The sequence below is a fragment of the Nanorana parkeri genome, unplaced genomic scaffold, assembly GCF_000935625.1.
Source record: "Nanorana parkeri isolate BGI_ZX_2015 unplaced genomic scaffold, ASM93562v1 scaffold96, whole genome shotgun sequence".
Lineage (NCBI taxonomy): Eukaryota > Metazoa > Chordata > Amphibia > Anura > Dicroglossidae > Nanorana > Nanorana parkeri.
Window position 1 is genome coordinate 1,120,003 of NW_017306364.1, and position 20,980 is coordinate 1,140,982.

The window sequence follows — 20,980 nt, forward strand, 5'->3', positions numbered from 1 at the left end:
TGTAGCTGTGTCTTCACAGCATACACATGGATGCTGAACGCAGGTGAGTGTACCATACAAGACTCAGCCACTGAGCAAAATGCAGCTGACACAATGCTGTTTTATATTCCTCGTCCAAGGCAGCATCTATCTGGTAAGTGCTGGATCTATATCTCTATTTTCCCCCTCCTGCCTGTCTGTCTCTTTATATCTATGTCAAGCCCCCCTTTTATTGCCCCCCTCTTCTTTCCCTCTCCCCCCCCCTCCTCTTGGCATGCTGTCACACCTGCTGCTCTCCACCGTATGATATATTGCTCTGTGTATTATGTGTATGCACATTATATAGAGTGTATACAGTTATACAGTCACATTGCAAGCCCTAGCTTTCCCGTAACAAGGGGAGGCATTTAGATCCTTCTGCCAGAAGGACAGCTTGCGTTAAGCAATCCCCTACCTGTTGCTTGTTTCCAGCCACATAATGCGATAGTATATGTGCATTTAGCAATATATAGGGGGCGTGTGGTAATGGGGATACCAGATAGCTTGTTTAAAGGTTTGACATTGCAAGAAGGGCATAAGCATAGTACAGTACAGAACTGACCTGGAAGAGGTTAGCTGTATTTTTGGTGGGGGTTTTTTTTGGGATGTAGTGGTTTGGAAATCGGGACTGTAAGGGGCTGAGAGATCCAGAGGGAAATGATATCAGTGGCATGATTCATAGGGTTGCAAGTCATGTATGAGCGAAAAGATCTACAGTCTTGGGGTTGTTTAATAGGTTAAACAAGCTATTTAGAATTAGCAAAAAGGGTGGGGGAGGTTGGTTGGGGTTTAGGGGTTAGTCCAGTGTAGGAGCAAGGATCTCCATCTCCTTGTGTTTAAGGGCTTAGCATCACATATGGTCAAGAAGAACTAACGATAGGGTCAGTTTCACAGTTCCAAAGGATCTTTCTAGTTAAAGAACTGGGAGCTAGAGACATGAATAGGTTTCGAGTGGGTTAAACAGCCTGTTTCAGGTATGATCTCAAGAAACCTCAGTGGCTTTTATAGGTTTTGCCTGTTACGATTACACAGATCTGAGCATATATCTGAAGGGCTAAATAGTTCTGACAATTGCAAGTGTGGTCTGGTCTTATTTGCCTATTGGGTGAATGCACTTACTTTATTTTTTTCCAGAGACCTTCAGGCTTGGACAGGTATTGATAGAGTTAAGTAGATAGTTCTTAGCATTCTAAGAGTGTTCTGATGACGGCTGTGCATTTAATGGTATAATGCTTCTACCCAATCTGATTCCAGAACAGGGATACCTAGACAGGTCTAAAAGGAACATTTTTCACAGCTGTGTATTTAATGGGTTAATCGCTCTGGCTTGTTTTATTCCAGAGATTTGAAAACGGTGCATTTGCTTCAAGTGTTAAGTAGACAGCACTAAAATGCCTGGAGACGCATAATGACAGCCCTGTATTTATTGGGTTAATACGGCTTTGAAATGATATACCAGAGGTCTTTAGACTTGAACATTTACGAGTTAGTAGTATCATGTGATCTAATGACAGGTTTATTTTTTTAAGGATTATGTCGTTTTATTTCAAAGATCTTGAAAAATGCATTCAAAGGGTTAATCAGACAGTCCAGAATATAAGGAAAGAACCGATGTCCTTTGTGAATTTAATTGCATGATACAACTATGTCATTTTATCGTAGAGATCTTCAAACCTGAACATGTATTTAGAGAGTCACATAGACAGCCCTGAGAACTGAATGATCTGATCACAGCCTTGTTATACCACTTTATTATTATATTCTGGAGATTTATAGACCTGGATTTGTATGTTAAGGGTTAAGTGCAAAATCCTGAGAATTATCAGAGAAAGCTTTGAACTTTAATAAGTTAACAATGCAGTCCTAAATATTATAATAAACCCATTTACATGTATTTTTAATAAATCAATGTCTCCATCTTAGTTTATTCCAGTGATCTTTAACCTTGGACATGTATTTTAAGAGTTTTATATAGTCCCAAAATCTATATGGTTCATGACAGGTATGCATTTATCAATGTACTTTCATTCCAAAGACCTTAAGGCTTAAAAATGCATTCTAAAAGTTACCACATCCGAATATGATAGAAGTGCCATTTAGGCATTTTATGGGTCAATACTGAGCTGTAATTGTATTCCAGAGGTTCTTAGACATGCACATGTAGTAGAAGACCACTATTGAGATATAAGGGGATCCAATGATAGCTGCTCATGATTCAAGGTCTCTATACAGTTATATTATAGAAATCTTTAGATGGTCAGATATTAAAAGGGTTAAATAGACAACCATGACCAATGTAAGAGCTGGCAGTTGCGAGAAAAAGGTAAACCGCCCCATGTCAATTTCTTCCACAGATCCTAAGACCCGAACATGTATCTGAGGAGATAAATAGATGGTTCTGAGAGATACAAGAGAGATATAATAACAGTCGTGCAGTGTTTCTATATCATTTCAGCCAGAGATCTTCAGACCCCGAGCTTGCATTTGAAGGGTTAAATAAATAAATAAATGTGGCCTTGGTTCATCTGATGAAAGCCGTGCGCTAAATAGATTAACCATCTGATATCTACAGACGTGCACATGTTATGGCAGCCCCAGCCGAAGATCAGAAAGAGAGTTAAAAGGACATATTTAAAGGGTCAGTCTAGAGAACATGCATGGATCGGCGGACTTGCCTGGAGCTTGACTTTTACAGGCAAGCCCAGGTATGATCAAACAGAAGAGATGACAGCCATTCAAAGAGTTGGAAGGTCTCTCTTGTGTAGGTGCTAAGGTCTACAGCTCTGCTAGTGGCTTGCTGGGGTAGATAGCAGGCACTAAGTGGGATCAGAGAGAGGTAATGAAAGGGTTAAATGGTCCATCATGCATAGGATGAGACCTACAAAGCTGGATACGCAGGTGAAAGGATGAAGAGAAACTACCTTAAGATCAAAGGCAGGTTAAAGGTATAGCAGTGGATACATGGGAAGCTTGACATGTATTGTCTAGTCGGATGGGTGTCATGCCAGGCACGTTTATTGGGTTAAAGAGCAGTCAAATATGAACTGAGAGATCTATGGGAAGGAGCCCGTTTAATATGCTAAACAAAGTGTGTCATACAGGAACAGAAATAACCTAATTACAATAGCATGTTTAATGACTTAAAGAGATAGTCCTTCATTTAACAGCTCGCAGCTTTGTGGAAGGAGAAGTCCATGGATAAGATGAGATCAAATGGCAGAACAACTTTTGGTCTGCTAAAAGGCACAGTGGGGAATTTTTTTTTTTTTAAATTACGGGAGGGGAAAGCATATTACCCTTAGCAACCAATCAGACAGCAGCGGCCATTTTTCACCGCAGGTTGGGGATGAAGGATGAAGCTTGATTTGTTGACATTTTCCTTTCTTCTATTCTATTATTATTTCTTCCAGATCTAAAAACTGCGACATGCTTGATAGGTTAAACATGAAGCTCCTTGTATAGCCAGTGTCACATTGACCTGCCTTATCTGTAACTGTCACAATAAACTGGGCACTTAGGCTCATCCTTTACGTAGAGCAGTGTAGCTTTTCCTTCTAGGTCATGCAAACTGTCAATCCCAGTGGATTGTCGAATGACCTATTGACATTGACATGTTCGATAGGTTAAGAGGCCTGTCCCACTAGGGAGCCTAGTGGTGTAATGAGAGACATATTTAAAGTTCAGGCAATGCCAGCTAGTTATCTAATAAGGGTTGGCTATTGATCTTTATAGTTTCAAGATGATGCTGGGAAAGATTTGTAGGGAAATTTACCAGAGATTATCAAGGCTTCTCAAGGCTTGTTATAGGAAGTTATACATCATAACGACCTATCGATCAATGGTTTTTAAGACAGGTTGAAGAGGTCTCCTGTAATAGGCAGTGGTTTATGGAGTGCTGAGTTGTTAAAGGACCTTATTTGTTCATTTTCAAATGTAGGTTATTAGGTCAAGTCGTGTATTGCTACACAAAAGGAAGACGCCCTCTTTATTATCTTGTAGGCTACGTTCATACCTGCAGGGCCTGTCTTACCATCAAGTGGCACCTTCTAAATAAAAGCATCAGACATATTTGCCAGACTAGCCTTGGTCTGTTAATAGTTCCTCGATGTGCCTACTGTTAAAGTATGGGAGACATCTACATAAAGCAACAGAGCAGAATAGGTGCTTCGTGTAATCTGGTCTACAAAAACTGTTAGTTTGTAGCTTCTTTATCGATTCCCCTTCCTTGCATTTAGAGCAACTCAACCAAAAATATATATCTCCACTTTGAGTAGAGTGGAGCATGGCTTGAGGACAGCTTCCCCATGCTGGCCCTTACTGATTTCTAGGACAGTGGTAGGAGTTGCAAGCCTAGTTATGTTGTCATAGCCCAAGCTCCACCTCATAGCTGAGTTACCTTATTCTGAGACCTGAATGCATTCTCCATCTATTCCTAGAGAACATTTTCTAATGTCCACTAGAGGCACCAGGGCAAAGAACTGCTTAAAAACCATCCTCTGGAACAGTGGTGGTCAACTTAGTAAATACAGGGGGCCTCAAGTGCAGCCCCCTCCATGCCAGGAGAACCCACACAATAGTTTTTTTGTTTTTTTATAAATGCTCTGTTATGAATTATTAGGATGACATTAACAAGATATAAACAGACAAAGGTTCTACCTCTATTTTGGACAAACCGAAACTCTTCTGGAAAAGTATATTTTGGGGCATGGCGATTAATAAATAGAGGGTATCATTTTTTAACTTATTTAATTAATTTATTAAATCTGATCTTGTGTGTGTGTATATATTGTTGGAATTAGAGATGTTGTGCATGGTTATATATATATATATATAATGACATTTATATGAATGGCTTTGTTTATCTTCAAACCCATTCATACTTTATGAATGGGTCTGACAGTAAACACAGCCGTCCCTGGAGGCTGCTGCTATGGGTGTTCAGAGGAGATGTTTAACACAGCATAGATGGCCAGGACTAGAGCAGTCTGGGAAGAGATCTGCAATACCGGAGCAGTCTGGAGAAAAGTGGCCTGGACTGGATGGAATGGTCTGGCAAAAAGTGGCCTGGACTAGAGCGGTCTGGGGAAAGGTGTACTGTACTGGAGCTGAGTCTGGGGAGAGCGGACCAGAACAAAAAATTGCAGCAAGAAGGCGCAGATGGGGTGGTGGGTAAGCAAGTGCCGATATGTCTGTACTCTTTTAAGAAATAGCTTGCGGCTTTGTTTAAACCTTTTGCAGAAGCGCTCCCAGCAGCATCTTCTGTAAAATTATAAACTTAGAGGTTTGTATATACGCGAGCACTTTCAGTGCCCCTGCAACAGTCCAGGACCCCCAGCAAATTCTGGCAGTATTTGGACCATGTGTTGGGCACCAGAGCTCTAGCAGATCATATGGAATCGGTTACAGTAATAGCTCAGCTGAAAAATCTGAGATCAGCCTACCAACATAATCGTCTTTTCATGTGCGTTCCACTCTGCAGTGAAGATGCAGTGGGGAAATAAATCCTGCCCCTGCCCCACACCACCTAGTACATTTTAGGTGTAGTCAAGGTGAAAAGATATGCTGTGGTGTACCAGTCTACCCCAACACCTTTCGTCAATAGTCTGGGGATCCTGGAATACGCTTGCTTGTGCTGCTGAAACTCCCTTCAGGCTCCTTGCTGCCTCTCACATACATATAGCAGCACTAAGACATTTCTCACAGCCACCAATCAGATTTAAGTCTACTTTGGAAGTTTGAATGTGTTTGGTGATGCAAAAAGCTGAAGTACACTACTGGTGACCCTTTATGAATCAATATGTGCTGGTGGATACAGGGGGTTTTATAAGATTGAGTGGCAGCATTTGTTGGATAGCATATATTCCTCATCAATAAGTCACAGTTGTCACATGCTTTTAATAGGTGTCTGATTCACACTGTATTAAGACAGTGGTGAGGGCTTAGCAGCAGAGGTGACAGAAGTGCTTCCTCAGGCTGTATAGAGGAGCACATTACAAAGAAGCACTGCTGAATGATACACCCCAAGGAAGCACTGTCCAGGATTTGTATTAAAAAATGAATTCATGAGAACCTATTAGGGAAAGTGGACCTCTATTAAAGCTAGACATTCATATTCAGCTGTTCACTACCTTGTTGTGAAAAAAGAATATATATATACTGTATAGAATCCATCAATAGCAAGTGTAGGGCATGTGGTGGTGGACACTGAAACGCTGTGCTAGTACTTAAAGGGCAGAACTATTCAAATTAACGGATTCATTTGAAAAAAGTGGTACAAGCCATAAAGTGCATCACAGTGGATGTTGGTGTTATTTCCAGAGTAATCTAAAAATATATCCGAAAGCCAGGGAGCTGGTTTATCCAAATTCCATCAAGAACTTAGGAGGTCCAACTTTGACTTTCCTCCTCCCACCCCTGTGCTTCCCTAATGTGTTTAAATGTGTTGGTTGACCTCAAAAGCCAATAGGGATTGGTGAAATGAAGACGGGGAGGGCCGTAGCTCAATCCAGGCTCCACTTAAAATTTGCACAATAGAGCAGCTCAAGTTTTCCATCTCTGGAAGAAAACTGGAGCAGCAACTGGTACAAGGAGGTGCCTTCTATAGAGTCTGGAAGGCCATTGGAACATTTGTGGACATGCCACAGGTTGGCTCTAATTAGGGGTCATTTCACTACTGTATGTGTATTCACATTGGGTGAATTTGTTTTCCAAATGGCTACAGGATCATTTTGGTGCTCATACAGGGACAGTTTATGTAGTTTAGATCACTGTTTGACTATAACTGGACTATGTTTGGGATGCCCAGAACGGGCAAAGTGACAGAGTCTTGTAACGCAGAACGTCTGCCAAAAAAATATGAATAAATAAAATGATCTGTTTATTAAAAGATTTTTAAAAAATCAGCTTTTGCTGCAATATTCATCCTCAATCTAGAGATTTCCCCCATAGTGCTTTTTTTCTGCTGCTAGATGTCCGCAGTAGGATGGCCAGCATCATTCAACTCACTTCCTCTGAGCTCAGGTCATCCTGGACCAGCCCTAACCTGTGGCTGGACAGTAAAAGGAGAAGCAGCACAGTGAAGAGCTCATCTCTGTTATTCTGCTTTCTCCTCCTATCAGCATTCTTTTTCTCAACACATTAATTGATTGGCTTTCTCTGCTGCTTCTTACTCTCATAGTCAAGCCCTGCTGTTCAGGGACTGATACCTGGTGAAATCCAGGTACTTACACTACTTATTAAAAAAAAAAAACATTTAATGGTGTATCGATGGTTGCAGAGCTGTCTTTGTGTCTTTTATATCTGCCTGGAGTTCAGCTTTAAGGCGTTTTAAAATGATATACAATAATATCAGCTTGTAGGCCTTAAGGTACCTTAATTGCTACTGCAGCTTGACTGATCAGGACCTGTATATTTTTCTGTCACCGAATATAGAAATCTGTCTGGCTTAATAGTCCCCATGTATGGACTAATCACTTTAAGATCTGGCTGCCTATGCCTTTTGAGTTGGGTTAGTTTGAATGATATTTAAATGCATGGGAGCTATAAAAAGTTCATAACAAGTTCCATTAGAAGTCAAGTGTGCTCTGCCCCATACAGAACCAGTGCTCTGCCCCATACAGAACCAGTGCTCTGCCCCATACAGGACCGGTGCCCTGCCGCATATAGGACCGGTGCCCTGCCCCATACAGGACTGGTGTTCTGCCCCATACAGGACCGGTGTTCTGTCCCATAGAGGACTGGTGTCCTTCCCCATAGAGGACTAGTGCCATGCCCCATACAGGAGCGGTGTCCAGCCCCATACAAGACCAGTGTCCTGCCCCATAGAGGACAAGGAACCCTGTCCCATAGAGGACAGGTACCCTGCCCCATACAAGACTAGTGCCATGCCCCATACAGGAGCGGTGTCCAGCAGCATACAGGACTGGTGTTCAGCCCCATACAAGACTGGTGCCCTGCTCCATACAGGAGTAGTGCCGTGCCCCATACAGGACTGGTGTCCAGCCCCATAAAAGACTGGCGCTCTGCCCCATAGAGGACCAGTACCCTGCCCCATAGAGAACTGGTACCCTCTCCCATACAGGACCAGTGTTCTGCACCATATAGGAATGGGGCTCTACCTCATAAGGACCGATGCTCTGCCATATACAGCACCAGTACTCTGCCTCATAGAGTACCAGTGCTCTGCCCCTTACAGGACCCATGCTCTACTCCATACAGTACCAGTGTTCTGACCTTTAGGATATCAGTGCTCTGCCCCATGCAGGACCGATGCAGTGTCCCATACAGGGCTGGCGCTTTGCTGCATACAGGACCAGCACTCTGCCCTATACAGGACCAGTTGCCTTCCCCATACAGGACCAGTGCTCTGCCCTATACAGGACCTGCTCACTACTGCTGACTATCAAATTCATTTCATTGTGTAGCTCTTGTATAACATTTCTGCATCTCTATGGATTTGCGGGCTCATTTAACAGATGCTACCCTCTCCTGGAACTGCCATTTTGTAATTGTGTGATCTCCCGGCAGCCTTCCATCATGAAGCTGTATAATTGTTTGTGTTATTGTAGGATGCCACTGTACATCTCTTTTGTGTGATGTGTATTGTCATACTTGCTTTGTTTCAGTTTAGTGCACATAAATGTTTGTCGTTTTTTTTACCCAGCACTATTAAACAGCTATTGTCACTGGCTGTGCCTGTTAATATGAAAAATTATATATATTACATATAAACATCTAGGCAATTTTTTAAATTTAAATAGAAGACCCCCAGTGGGTGTTACAAAAAAAAAAAAAAGAACAGCTCAGAGTGCAAAACTCATTTTCAAGCCATTGCTGTCCCCTGCATGACTTCATTTTCACCACAAGAGGTCCTCAGTCTTCCAGGTGAAATGACCCTTAGGAGTTGATTGATAAAACTTTCACCCAGCTATATGCTGGGTGAATGCTGTTCGCGCGGCATTCCAGCCACTAGTTGGAGCACTGATGCATTTCTATGCTTCACCTGTTTCAACCCCTTAAAGTCCCTCAACCCAGAAGACTGAGCCCACACAGTGAGTGCAGGCACCATGTTCTCAGGCCTTAAGGGGGGCATCACCATGGCACCCTTCATTTACAGTATAATAATGCAGAGAACAACTCTGATGTCCTCATGTTAGCACTGTTCTCTGAATCATTCAGCACCACCCTAAAAACCTACCGTGGGGTCCTCCCAGATTTGGGCTTTTGAAAGACAAAGTGAGCGTGTAAGGCAGTTTAAGCGAGTCCCAATCAATTGCAGGGAAAAGAAAAAATTGTTGATTTTTATGCTTACCTAAATCCTTGGTCACATGACTATCAGTGACTATTAGAGACATAGTATGTCCACCATGACCACACCAAGTATTTTTGCACACTTTGTTGGATAGTGCTTGCATCATACTGATTGGTGTGGTCATGGTGGACATACTATCTCTCTGCTGCAGTAGAACAGGAGCGGGGGGACTTCCAGTGGGGACACTTGTTCTGGGGACTCAGTTGTCCTCTTATACAAATGTCTAAAAGGACATTTCAGTCTGGAGAAATTTCCTTTAATCTCCTGTTGTGCCTATTGGACAAGTGAAATCTCCCAATACTATGGCATCTATTTATAAGCACTTTGCAGAGCCATTCACCCTGCGAATCTCTGAGCGTTCATTCTGTGCAAATAGAGGTGAAAACGAAAAATTTTTGTATTTTTGTTCAGGTAAAATGTAGCATTTGGAAAATACCAAATTGTGGCCACTAGATGGAGCCAAGGAGCATAATTTAATGTAATACCCATTATGGCCACTATACGGAGATAAGGAGCATAATGTAATATAATACCCCATTATGGCTACTAGATGGAGCCGAGAAGCATAATGTAATGTAATACCCATTATGGCCACTAGACGGAGATGAGGAGTGTAATGTAATACCCCATTATGGCCACTAGACGGAGATAAGGAGTATACTGTAATGTAATACCCCATTATGGCCACTAGATGGAGCTAAGGAGCGTAATATAATACCCCATTATGGCCACTAGATGGAGCCGAGAAGTATAATGTGATGTAATACAACATTATAGCCACTAGATGGAGCTGAGGAGCATAATGTGATGTAATACCTCATTATGGCCACTAGATGGAGCTAAGGAGTGTAATGTAATATAATACCCCATTATTATCGCCACTAGATGGAGCTGAGGAGCATAATGTAATGTAATACCCCATTATGGCCACTAGATGGAGCTGAGGAGCATAGGAAAGAAGTATTCAGCTCCATCAAGTGGCCATAATGTGGTACTACCATTCTTTACAATTGACCTTGAAAGAAATGATACTAAGAACGTTTGTTTTGCCTCTATTCACACAGAACGAATGTTCACAGGGTGAATAGCTCTGTGAATTGTTTATAACTACATCACTAGGTCTCTTCTGCATAAAGGGTTCTGACCTGCCTGTTTGACATCTTCCTGGCAATGTACACAGGGCTGAGCATACACAGTTCAGTACACGTTTTTGCCATATGTTGAGATGAATGAACTCCCGCGCATGTGTAGGACTTACGCCATCCTGGCACAGCCAATTAAGATGGCGGAAAATCCCAAACCTGGAAGAAGAACATTTGAAGTCTGCGGCAATGAGTGATCTCATCTATCTATAGCCCTGAGATATATTAAACTCCAGGAAGTACATTGGCTCAATATAAGTCTCCATCTCTGAACTCCGGATGGCTGCTGCGGATGCTGAAAACTCACAGTAGTAGTCCGCACTTCTATATTGATTGCTGTGATATTCTGGCTGTGGCTGCACACGGGGGGTCGCACGTTTTTTTTAAATAATACAAGGTGTTCTCTGGTTGGAGGAAGTGGCGAGGAATGGTAGATGATATCACAGTCTAGATCTCTTCCAATCAGAGAGCACCTTGAATTTATTTAACCAAATACAAGACGCTATGTGAACAGCAGGGGGTTCTAAATGAGCGACTCCCTGTGTTCAGTGTGCTTGGTTGATATGGGTTACTGCACTCCACACACCATTACCACTCTCTGCACTACCTATTTTTATATAACAGTCACGTTGTACTATTATATTTATTATTTCGTTATATTATTTACTCCGGTGCCATTAAATAAGCAGCATAGTCTTTGATGTGGCACATTTTAGCGTTTTTATTACCGCGTTTTATGAACTCACCTGCTATTAAATCGACCAAAATCGCAGCTTCGAAAACAAAATATTGATGACACTCTAAGGACGTACAATTAAAGAGATGAGCGCTTTTGTCACCACATATTAATCTGTTGCCTTGCTTCCGTGTCAAATCTTATTTTAGATTGTAAGCCCTTTTTTTTTTTTTCTGTTCCGCCGTCGACTGGCGGTCCTGAGCTGCCATTTGATGTGGCAATTTACGGTGTTATTAGAATGTATGACTTATGATCATGTGTTTCGTGTTGAGCTCATGCATGTATTTTCTATATTATGCATTCATATGCTCGGTTGTACATCTGGATTATTTTGTGACCGTGCATTAATGCGAGCCGGGGCAGCCTCCGCCGGCTCTTCCGTCTGTCTTCGTTCCAGAATGGCTATCGTGGCTTATTACTATCTTTTATATTGTTGTCGGCGGCGCTTTTTCAGCCCGATCGGCTCTTCGGGTGTAATGCGTTTTATAAGCTGTGCATTGTTGATTGCTGGATTACCTTGTAGCACCGTTGTATAGCCATGTGTTGTTCTCACTCAACCCAAGTCCCAATGGGCCCAGATCATTCACCAGCTGCCCCCTTGTATCCGTCTCCATGGTTATCCTTCCCCTCCCCTCTTTCCCTTTGTTTAAATTTAACCCTTTTCAGCCATCGGGTCATTGATAGCCCTTCTTCTACTTCTCGTCCTCGGAACTTACACTCTATAAACGCACCAGGAGCGCAAGGCGCGAGCAGTTACCATAATGAAAAGCTTGACTATTTACAGCTGTGCCTTTTCGTTGTTTCAAAAAAATGGTTAAGTGGTTTTAAAATTGATGAGCCTGCGTTCCCCTTACACTACAGCGCAGCAAAAGAAGGGAGCGATCATTAATCTTTTTACAACGCCATGTTCTTATGTTTCTAGTTAAAATAAAGATATATAGATACAGGGAAACACGAAAGTGAGGTGGCCCTCAAAATGATTTTTCTCCTAAGGTAAAACTCTTCATAGCTCTTTCCCATGGTTATAATAATTTGGGATCCGGAACCTTAATGTGTATCTAAAACCAACATTTTTTTGCTTAGTTTAGGTAGAGTGGTGAAGGGTTAGAAGCGCAGCCAGGTTTTAAATGCTGTCTGTTGGCCTCCTGTAGATGTACTCCATCTATTTGTCCTGGCGGCCATTATCACCGGAACTCTAAGTGGTCTCTTTATAAACAATTCGCAGAGCAATTTGCCCTGCGAATCTCTGAGAACGGTTGTTGTGTGCGAATAGAGGCAAAAGCAAACATTTATTAATGGTATTTATATAGTACGCAGCGCACATTCACATCAGTCCCTGCCCCCAAGGAGCTTACAATCTAAGGTCCCTATGTCACATGCATATAAGGCCAGCATGTCTTTAAAGTAAACCAGAGTACTCGTAGGAAACCCACGTAAGCACAGGGAGAACATGCAAACTCCTTGCAGATAGTGCCCTGGCCAGGATTTGAACCAGAGACCCCCAGTGCTACAAGGCAGAGGCACTAACCACTACCAGGGCCGGATTTACTCTCTCTGTTACCCCAAGGCCAGGTTCCTCAATGCGCCCCCTACCGGCCAAACCCCAGCCCTCCCATGAAGAATGGCAGACCTGCAGGCTGCATACAAGTGATCCCGGTGACATCGCAGGGATCACTTGTGAAAAAACAAGCTTGCCCAAAGCAGGGCTAAATGTTGAAAACTACCCGCACGGCCCTAGGAAATGCGTGTCTCAGGCATCGGGAGATAGAAATTCTGCACCCCTGCTGCCCCTCTACTGCCTGCTGCCCCAAGGCCGGGCCTTGGTTGGCCTTGTGGGAAATCCGGCCCTGAACACTACATCACTGTGCTGCCAATGTTCTTTGTGTATTTTCTTTTCAGGTTGAATGTAATGTAATGTAATACCACATGCAAACAAGTAAGTACCTCTATCTATTTATCTATCTATTTCTTTCATTTCCTTTGAGCTCTAAGAACCCTTAAAGGCATATCTGTGAAGGTTCTCATTCATCCAGGTCATGATATATCTGTAAAAAATAAGTCAGGGCAGGTTAATAACACCTCCTAGCTCCAATTATGCAACACCTGGTTGCGACTAACAGATTATGTGGATTGGAGCAACATTCACCATATTTATTCCCAGATAATTTTTGTACAATTCATTCTGAATTGAGAAAGCTGGTTGGGTGATCCAGTGAAATGTCTTCAAGAAAAATACAGCAAGTCCAGTTGCCTTGACTTATTTTTTACAGCTATATCCTGGCAAAACTTTTCTCACCTTATTTTAAACTCTCCTATTACATAAAGCATATCTAAAGCCAAAACTTTATATTGGATAGAGTTAATACCCACTTTAAAAAAAAAAATTGCCATATGTGTACTTGGCAAAGTATAACCATGTGTCCATTATGGAGATTTCACTTCCTGTCCTATAGACAAAATAGGATGTGAAAGGAAATATCCAAAAGGGCCACTAGATGGAGCCAAGGAGCATAGGAGATAAATATTTATTTCCTATGCTCCTCAGCTCCATCTACTGGCCATGATGTAGTATTACAATACGTAACATTACATAACATTCAACCTAAAAAAGAAATCAAAGAATATACATTTTTGTCTCTATTTTGACACACATTACCTTTTCAGAGATTGGCAGGGTGAATTCCTCTGCGAATTGTTTATAAAACAAATTTTGACCAACATTCTACCAGCCTCTGATTGCATTATGGAATGTTCTGATGAGATTTTTCGTATGAACATCCGTACAAAATGTTACCAGCGTCTGGCCAGCTTAAGAGGAAATTTCACTGATTTTTGGAGCGATTTCCAAAAAACAAAAAAAAATGTGGCCGGGGTTTTAACCATTTCACACTCTATCCAATAAAACGTTTTGGCTTTAGATATACTTTAAGTATAAAATAAGGTGAGAAAAGTTTTGCCAGGATACCTTTAAGGGGTCTTATAACCCAGTGGAAATGAAAGAAAGCCAAACAAGATATAGGCACTTACCTGCTTGCATGTTGTCCTAGCTGGAAATAAAGCACTGGACAGGAAGTCACATCTTTCTATTCTGAGTGGAAGTAACAGTAATATTTTTGAAATACTTGAAGCTCAATATTACAGGTTGTTTAACAGTTTTGATAGCACCTGCCTACTTTTTTACATAGCCCTTTGAAGAACATGTTGACTACTTAAACTCCTGGTGGTCAACCTGTGGCCCAGGGACCTCCTGCGGCCCACTGACACTTAGTGCGGCCCTTTAGGGCCCCTGCAGACAGTGGTCTGTTTGTTGCCTACTCCTGCCAGTGAAGGAAAGGTATTTTTAGACTGACTTCTAGTAGTTTAATATGGTTTGTTTATTTCACCCTGTCTTACTTTATTCTATATTGTCCATCCCATTTCTAGTTTTCTGTTTTGTTCTTTCCCTCTGATCTTTTATAATGGATCTTGCTGAAAGAAATATCAAATGTGACATAAGTAATTTTTAAGAGGGCTTTAGGGAGCACAATAGTTGAAGCATTGACTTGTAAAGGGGCTGTAATAGCAGTGTTCTCTATGAGTCTCACGTAATGTATCACCAGTCTATGGCCGTCTCCTGAAGCATGTCCCCAGACTCCATCAGCTCCTATAGCATGTGTCTCTGACCATCTTTTGTTGCATGTCTGCAGTCACTGACAGCTTACTGTAGCATTACATTCACTGAATATTATGTGCAGCCTTTTGTAATGCCAGGGGCCCCACTCGAGGTCCCCTATATCGAGCAAATTGACCACCACTTAACCGATTCCTTTTTTTAATGGAGCTTACAGATGTTTAACCCCCAGATCCAGAATTCTAAAAATAATGGAAGGGCTCGGTCAGTGACATTAGATGATGATAGATAGGATAGGAAGGTCACATTGTTTTTTGTACATCCTGCGTTTGGTCCCCAGCTTGTTACTGAGCCACTGTGGCAAATACTTGACCAGCTCAGAAAGCTAAAAGGTATCACATACACCTTTTGGGCTTGGACTGGTCACAGTAAGTATCCATGACCTTAGCTCCAAACTGTCAATCATTTGCAGGAACTATCCCTCCTTTGGAACCAAATTCCCCTGTCCCTTTTTTATCCTCAGATGTCCTTCATCACAAGTCCAGTCCATAGTGGACACCTAAACAATGAAACTGGTGTTTCTGTCTCCTAAACCATAATAGCCTCAAATAACAATGAATGTACTTTGGGTCTCCTAGGCATATTCTGATGGCATTGGGGTGCCAAAGGCTTGTGTCCAACAAGGCACAATATTGTAAATACGCCACTGCCTATTTAGGATAAAGCAATAGATTCTCTTGATAGACTACCTCTTTTGGTGGTAATGATTACCATCCCTGTGTTTCCACACTGCCCTGAACTCTCGCCAGAGCCATGAGTAGAGGTGCTGTTAACATTTTCTGCCAGGCTTTGTTTGAGCTTACAGATCACAAAGGACCTGTCCCCTGTCCTTGCATGGTGCATGGCCATTCAGTGGGAAGACAAAGACCAAGGACTCTGGCTGGATAAAAATAAAATAAAAGGGCAGCAGAGGAGTGAAGTTAAGTATTATTAGCAGAGGAGGTAGGCTATAAAGAGAACCTGTTATTTTGCCCCAAATGAGCATGAAGCTGCATACAGTATTGACCCCACCAGGAATCTGGTGTGGGCACGGCCTCAAATCAAATCAACAACAGCCAAGCAAGCACTGTATTAAATTATATCATTACCCTGAATGATCATCAAAGTACTTCAACTGACAGCATGTTCTTGTGCATCTCTCACTGGACTCTGTATAACATCAACAGTGCTATTGCTGCAGTGTACTTGGCAAAGTATAACCATGATTATAAGTGAGTGAACTGGAGCAGAACAGCTGAAGATCTTCAGGGCAACCAAAGCAGAGTAGTGCCAATGGGGCTGGAGGGGTCCCGGGAGCAGTGTGGTAAGGGTAGAGCAGTAGGGGATGGAACAGCGGGGGATCTAGGTATACTATGATCAGTATAATAATACATCTTGAGTATCCCTTTAGCAATGCACATAGAAGCATACAAACCAAGTCTAGAATGCTTAGGGTTATATTGAATTTTTAGGTAGCAGGGTTGCCTAGGGTTTTACAGCACCATCTAGAATCCATGAGATGGTAGGCAGTGCTCTTTGCACTCATGCATTATAAGGCTTAAACCCACCATGTCACTACAATAAAAAACAATATGTTGCAGCCTGTAGAAAAATAGGTTTTTATCCCTATCTTTCCAGAATAAAATGTCCTCTTTGTAGAGGTACAGGTTCTGTTGGTATAGGACACACAGCTCTTCCAGAAAGTGAAGAGTTCACCCATAGCATTACCTTGTCCCTGCTGGCTGCTGTGGTTCCCCTGCTGGCTGCTGTGGTCCCTCCCTGTGGCCACTAAATCTCTAAAGGACACAGTAGTGACATAGCGGATAGTGGGATGAACCACAAAGCCCAGTGGGGAGCATACATTAACACTACATATGAGCTACCATTACTGGTCACCTTCTGAAAATACCAGTTGACTGAGTGTTATGTTGATCCTCTGCATTCTGTACATTCTGCCTCACAGACCCACAGTCAGCCCACCAGCCACACAGCTTGCATTTTCAGAAGATCAACAGTGATAGCCTCCATAGCTCACTTATGTCATGTTTGATGTGGGCTGTAATGTCCATTTCCTTTTAATAGGAATACCATCATTAAGTTATAGCATAAAGGTAGAAGCCGGCATCAACATCTTGATAATGGATAAGAGGAATTTTATATATCTGGAATGTACATTAACCATTAATGTTCTTGTATCATGTGTGAACGGCATCTGGCTATTTCATGGTGACTGTGTAATATGCGGGTGTTCATTATCTCTGCCCTCTGCTGCCGAATGTGGTTTCCGTGACATTGGCCGTTAGCACGCCATAGCTACTTATTGTGTAGTGGGTTTTTTTTCTCAAAAACCTCTTTGATATTGTGATACCCAGGGGGAAGCAGGTCAGGTGCCAGCACATTACTCAACGCTCATTAAACTGGTTACACTGATTAGTACTCAGTACCACTAATTATCAGCAGCAGCATCTGTTACTGCTTTGGCTTTGTAGGTAAGGGTCTATCAATAAAGACACAGAGAGGAGGAAGATTAAAAAAAGACTAGGAGAAATGGAAAACTGAAAAGAAGTAAGACTTCAAGAAAACTAAAGCTGGCCATATACAATTCCTGTAAATCGGGCAAAACTTGAACCATGGGTGGCCCCACTGGGCAGAAAAGTGTCACCTGAACAGTGATTGCACTTGCAGTCACTGCTTGGACATTCAACCAAATGTGCTCCTGTGGTAACCTGTACTGAGGACAAAACTCAGAAGCTAAGGACAAAGGACTGCTGGATTACAGGTCCTCCAATATGACCCACACCAGTAGGTAGAAGATCCTCTGCTTCAGGTCACCTCAACACCTTTCTGAGCACACTCACCCGAATTTGGTCAAGATTTGTGCACATGTTGGGTGAGAGTAATCAGAAAGGCAGATACATATTCAGGAGTAATTGTTTTATACCTACTGGAGTGATTGAGCTATTGGAATTCAGTATTGATTCACTTCTCAGTAATGATTTGGGAGTCGTTTCTGAATGTCAAATTCACTTAGTCAATGCACATGCAATAGATGTGGGGTGGCTGTGCATGAACAATCTGACCACTGTGCTGAGTTTTTATGTATAATCATCATCATGCAAACACGCAAGCTTGCATTAGATGAATAACATCCAGTCAGAGCAATAAATGCCATCCAATGCATTCTCCTTCTGAGCTGGATCAAACATTTTTCACTCTAACCAAAGCCAAAAAATAAAAAAGTTCTAGGTGGAGTTACGCTTTACAGCTGTAAAGTGTTTTTCTTTTCTCTGTCCATCCAGTCCTAAGATGTGCACAGCCCAACCACACAGTACAGACCTGTCTGGCAGAGCAGAGGACATGATTTGTATCTACTACAGACAAATTACACTTAAAGGATTTGTCCATTCCCTAATCCTCTGACTGATGTATTAATTCCACTGTCACTCTTTTCCCTCCTTCTATCAGAATGACATGAGCACTGCAGTAAAAGTGATAGGGTCCATGTGTTGCTTCTCCCTCCCACAGTTTGACTTCCATCTGCCTGGAGTTCATATTTTATGTTTCAGAAGCCGGTTTATATAAGGTAGCTTGGAAATATGTTGTGTGAGCTTGCAATAAACAACCCCCGATGCTTCTTTTGTTAGCATAGACATATTGTTCAACTGGACCATATTGTTCAACTGGTGAGTCCATTGTGTTGTCAATGAGGGGTTTTCATCCAGGAACTGAAAATATGTCTATGCTCAGGTTCTTGACTGTTAGAAGAAACCTGGCAGGTGATCAGACCTGCATATACCTAAAGTGTTAGTAAATAGGGTGCATGCATGAAGGTGCCATATTGACCAAATAGTATTCATATATTGGGAGCCCATACGCTTTCATATGTGGCCGAGAAAATGCACCACGTTAAGGAATAGCCTTTGACACTAGTAAGCCTCCAGATGTACAGCCTGTTGGCTGTGGGATTCGCGACAAAGGCTTCATACTTTGTTTCTTTATTTCGACAACGTTAATAATAAAGTCATAATAAATATTTATAAGAAATGTTGATTATATTGATGGCGGTAATTTACTGTCTGTCTATTATTCTAAGGTAATCTGCGGGCCGGAAGACTCCACTGGTGATCCTGATGATGAAGACCAATCAGAAAATAAGCCTCAACCTAGACCACGAATCCCTCGGAGAAAAGCTTCCTCCCCAGCCCGACCTCGTAGTTCCAACCCCTTAAACTCTACGGTCCTTCAACTTCTCTCTAACTCCCCTGAATTTTGGGATGTCTTGAACAGTCTTTCAGATCTTGGTCACAATCAAGAACCTCCAATTCCAGCAAGGGTCCGACGTCAGTCTGTCCTTAGGTCAACCGGAAGAGCAAAGAAAGTCTTTGGTTGGGGGGACTTTTATTCCAATATCAAGACTGTAAAGCTTAACCTCCTCATTACCGGGAAAGTGGTAGACCATGGGAATGGCTCCTTCAGTGTCTTCTTCCTTCATAACTCAACTGGCCAGGGAAATGTGTCTGTCAGTCTTGTCCCACCGTCCAAAGTCCTTGATTTTGATCTGGAACAGCAGATGTATGCCGAAGCAAAGGAATCAAAAATCTTCAACTGCCGCGTGGAGTTTGAAAAAGTGGATAAAGCAATTAAGACAGGTCTGTGTCCTCATGATCCATCAAAGACCTGCCATCAGCAGCAAACTCGTAGCAAGGTCTCTTGGACATGTTCACAACCTTTCAAGATTGTTTGTGTGTATGTCTCCTTTTACACCACAGATTACAGACTAGTGCAAAAGGTCTGCCCTGACTATAACTATCACAGCAGCTCTCCATACTCACCATCAGGATGAATCGAAATTCTAAGTGCTGGTAGCAATGACATAGCCTAGATTGGCTAACTTTGGGTCTACCTTTTATGGACTCCCTGTGCCTTGTTCTGGTCCATTGTGGTGTGTGTACTTGTGGAGAAAGTGGAAAAAAAGATGTGTAAGTGGTGTGCTGGAAATCAACTTGAACAGCTTCAATATACACACAATATAACAGCTATATTGTTATTCCCCCATTGATATGAATTAATGTGTAATCTCCCAGAAAACCTATACAACAGAGTTGAAGACTCACATCAGTTTTTACACTGAAATAATAATTGGTTTCTTCTGTACTAGAACAGACGCAAGATCTCCTGATAGAAAGAGCTTTAGGTGGGCATCATAATGACCCAAATCTCCAGGCTTTCAAAACAACATTAGGAAATACAACATATACTTAATTTCCTGTGAAAAGATAAGGAAGTTGACATTGATTATCAAAATTCACATTTTGACCCATAGTAAAAAGAGAAAGCGTGAGGATATTGTACACAGCAACCAGTCACATCACTCCTTTCTCTAGAGCAGTGGTTTACAATCTTACTACAGCATGATTCCTAAATGTGTGTACATACTGGCAGGTCATCCTTTAGAGTATAGATTAAAATGAATAAACCCCGATCAGTTTTTGATGCAATGTAGTATTTCAAAAGCTAGAATGTATAGCTCAAGACTCAAGAGTCCCATTGAGCTTTGTAGATGACCCCCTTCAACAAGGCTAAGCTAGTCCAATGACTAACGAACCAGTGTACCAAAAATGGTACACCCGGTGTCTGATCTTTTAAAGCGGTGGCTGTCAACTCATAAGGTATTGGGAGCCTACAGGGCAGCCCCTGACATTACTAGGGGCCATGCATAACATTCAGTGGGCCTGTATTTGGTGTGGTTGAACATTGGAGCCAGCTACAAGGGACAGTCTAAGACTTGGGACATGTTACTTGGGATGGCCAATGACTAACGAACCAGTGTACCTAAAACGGTACACCCGGCCCGGTGTCTGATCTTTTAAAGCGGTGGCTGTCAACTCATAAGGTATTGGGGGCCTACAGGGCAGCCCCTGACATTACCAGGGGGCCATACATAACATTCAGTGTGCAACACTACTACAGGCAAATTACAAGAGATGAATAGCGGCTAGGGTCTGTATTTGGTGTGGTTGAAGATTGGAGCCAGCTCCAAGGGACAGTCTAAGATGCTCTCACTCCCCCTAGGGTGTGTGGGTGTCCGAAGGCCACAGGTTTGGCACCAGAGTTTTAGAGCCTCT

The 20,980-nt window shown here is 42.2% G+C and overlaps 1 protein-coding gene across 1 annotated transcript; it reads left to right on the forward strand.

Moving 5' to 3' along the window:
- The first annotated feature begins 6 nt into the window (after positions 1–6).
- Positions 7–20,057, forward strand: NXPH3 (neurexophilin 3). Its single transcript, XM_018552734.1, has 2 exons — positions 7–133; positions 18,949–20,057. The coding sequence occupies exons 1-2, from the start codon at positions 80–82 to the stop codon at positions 19,696–19,698; spliced, it is 804 nt and encodes a 267-aa protein (XP_018408236.1). The 5' UTR covers positions 7–79; the 3' UTR covers positions 19,699–20,057.
- The last annotated feature ends 923 nt before the right edge of the window (positions 20,058–20,980 follow it).

Bases quoted from the DNA above. Each gene is read 5' to 3' on its own strand.
- NXPH3 (XM_018552734.1), top strand. From the start codon at position 80: ATGCAGCTGACACAATGCTGTTTTATATTCCTCGTCCAAGGCAGCATC. The intron at 134-18,948 runs GTAAGTGCTGGA...TATTATTCTAAG, and splicing joins TCCAAGGCAGCATCTATCTG to GTAATCTGCGGGCCGGAAGA.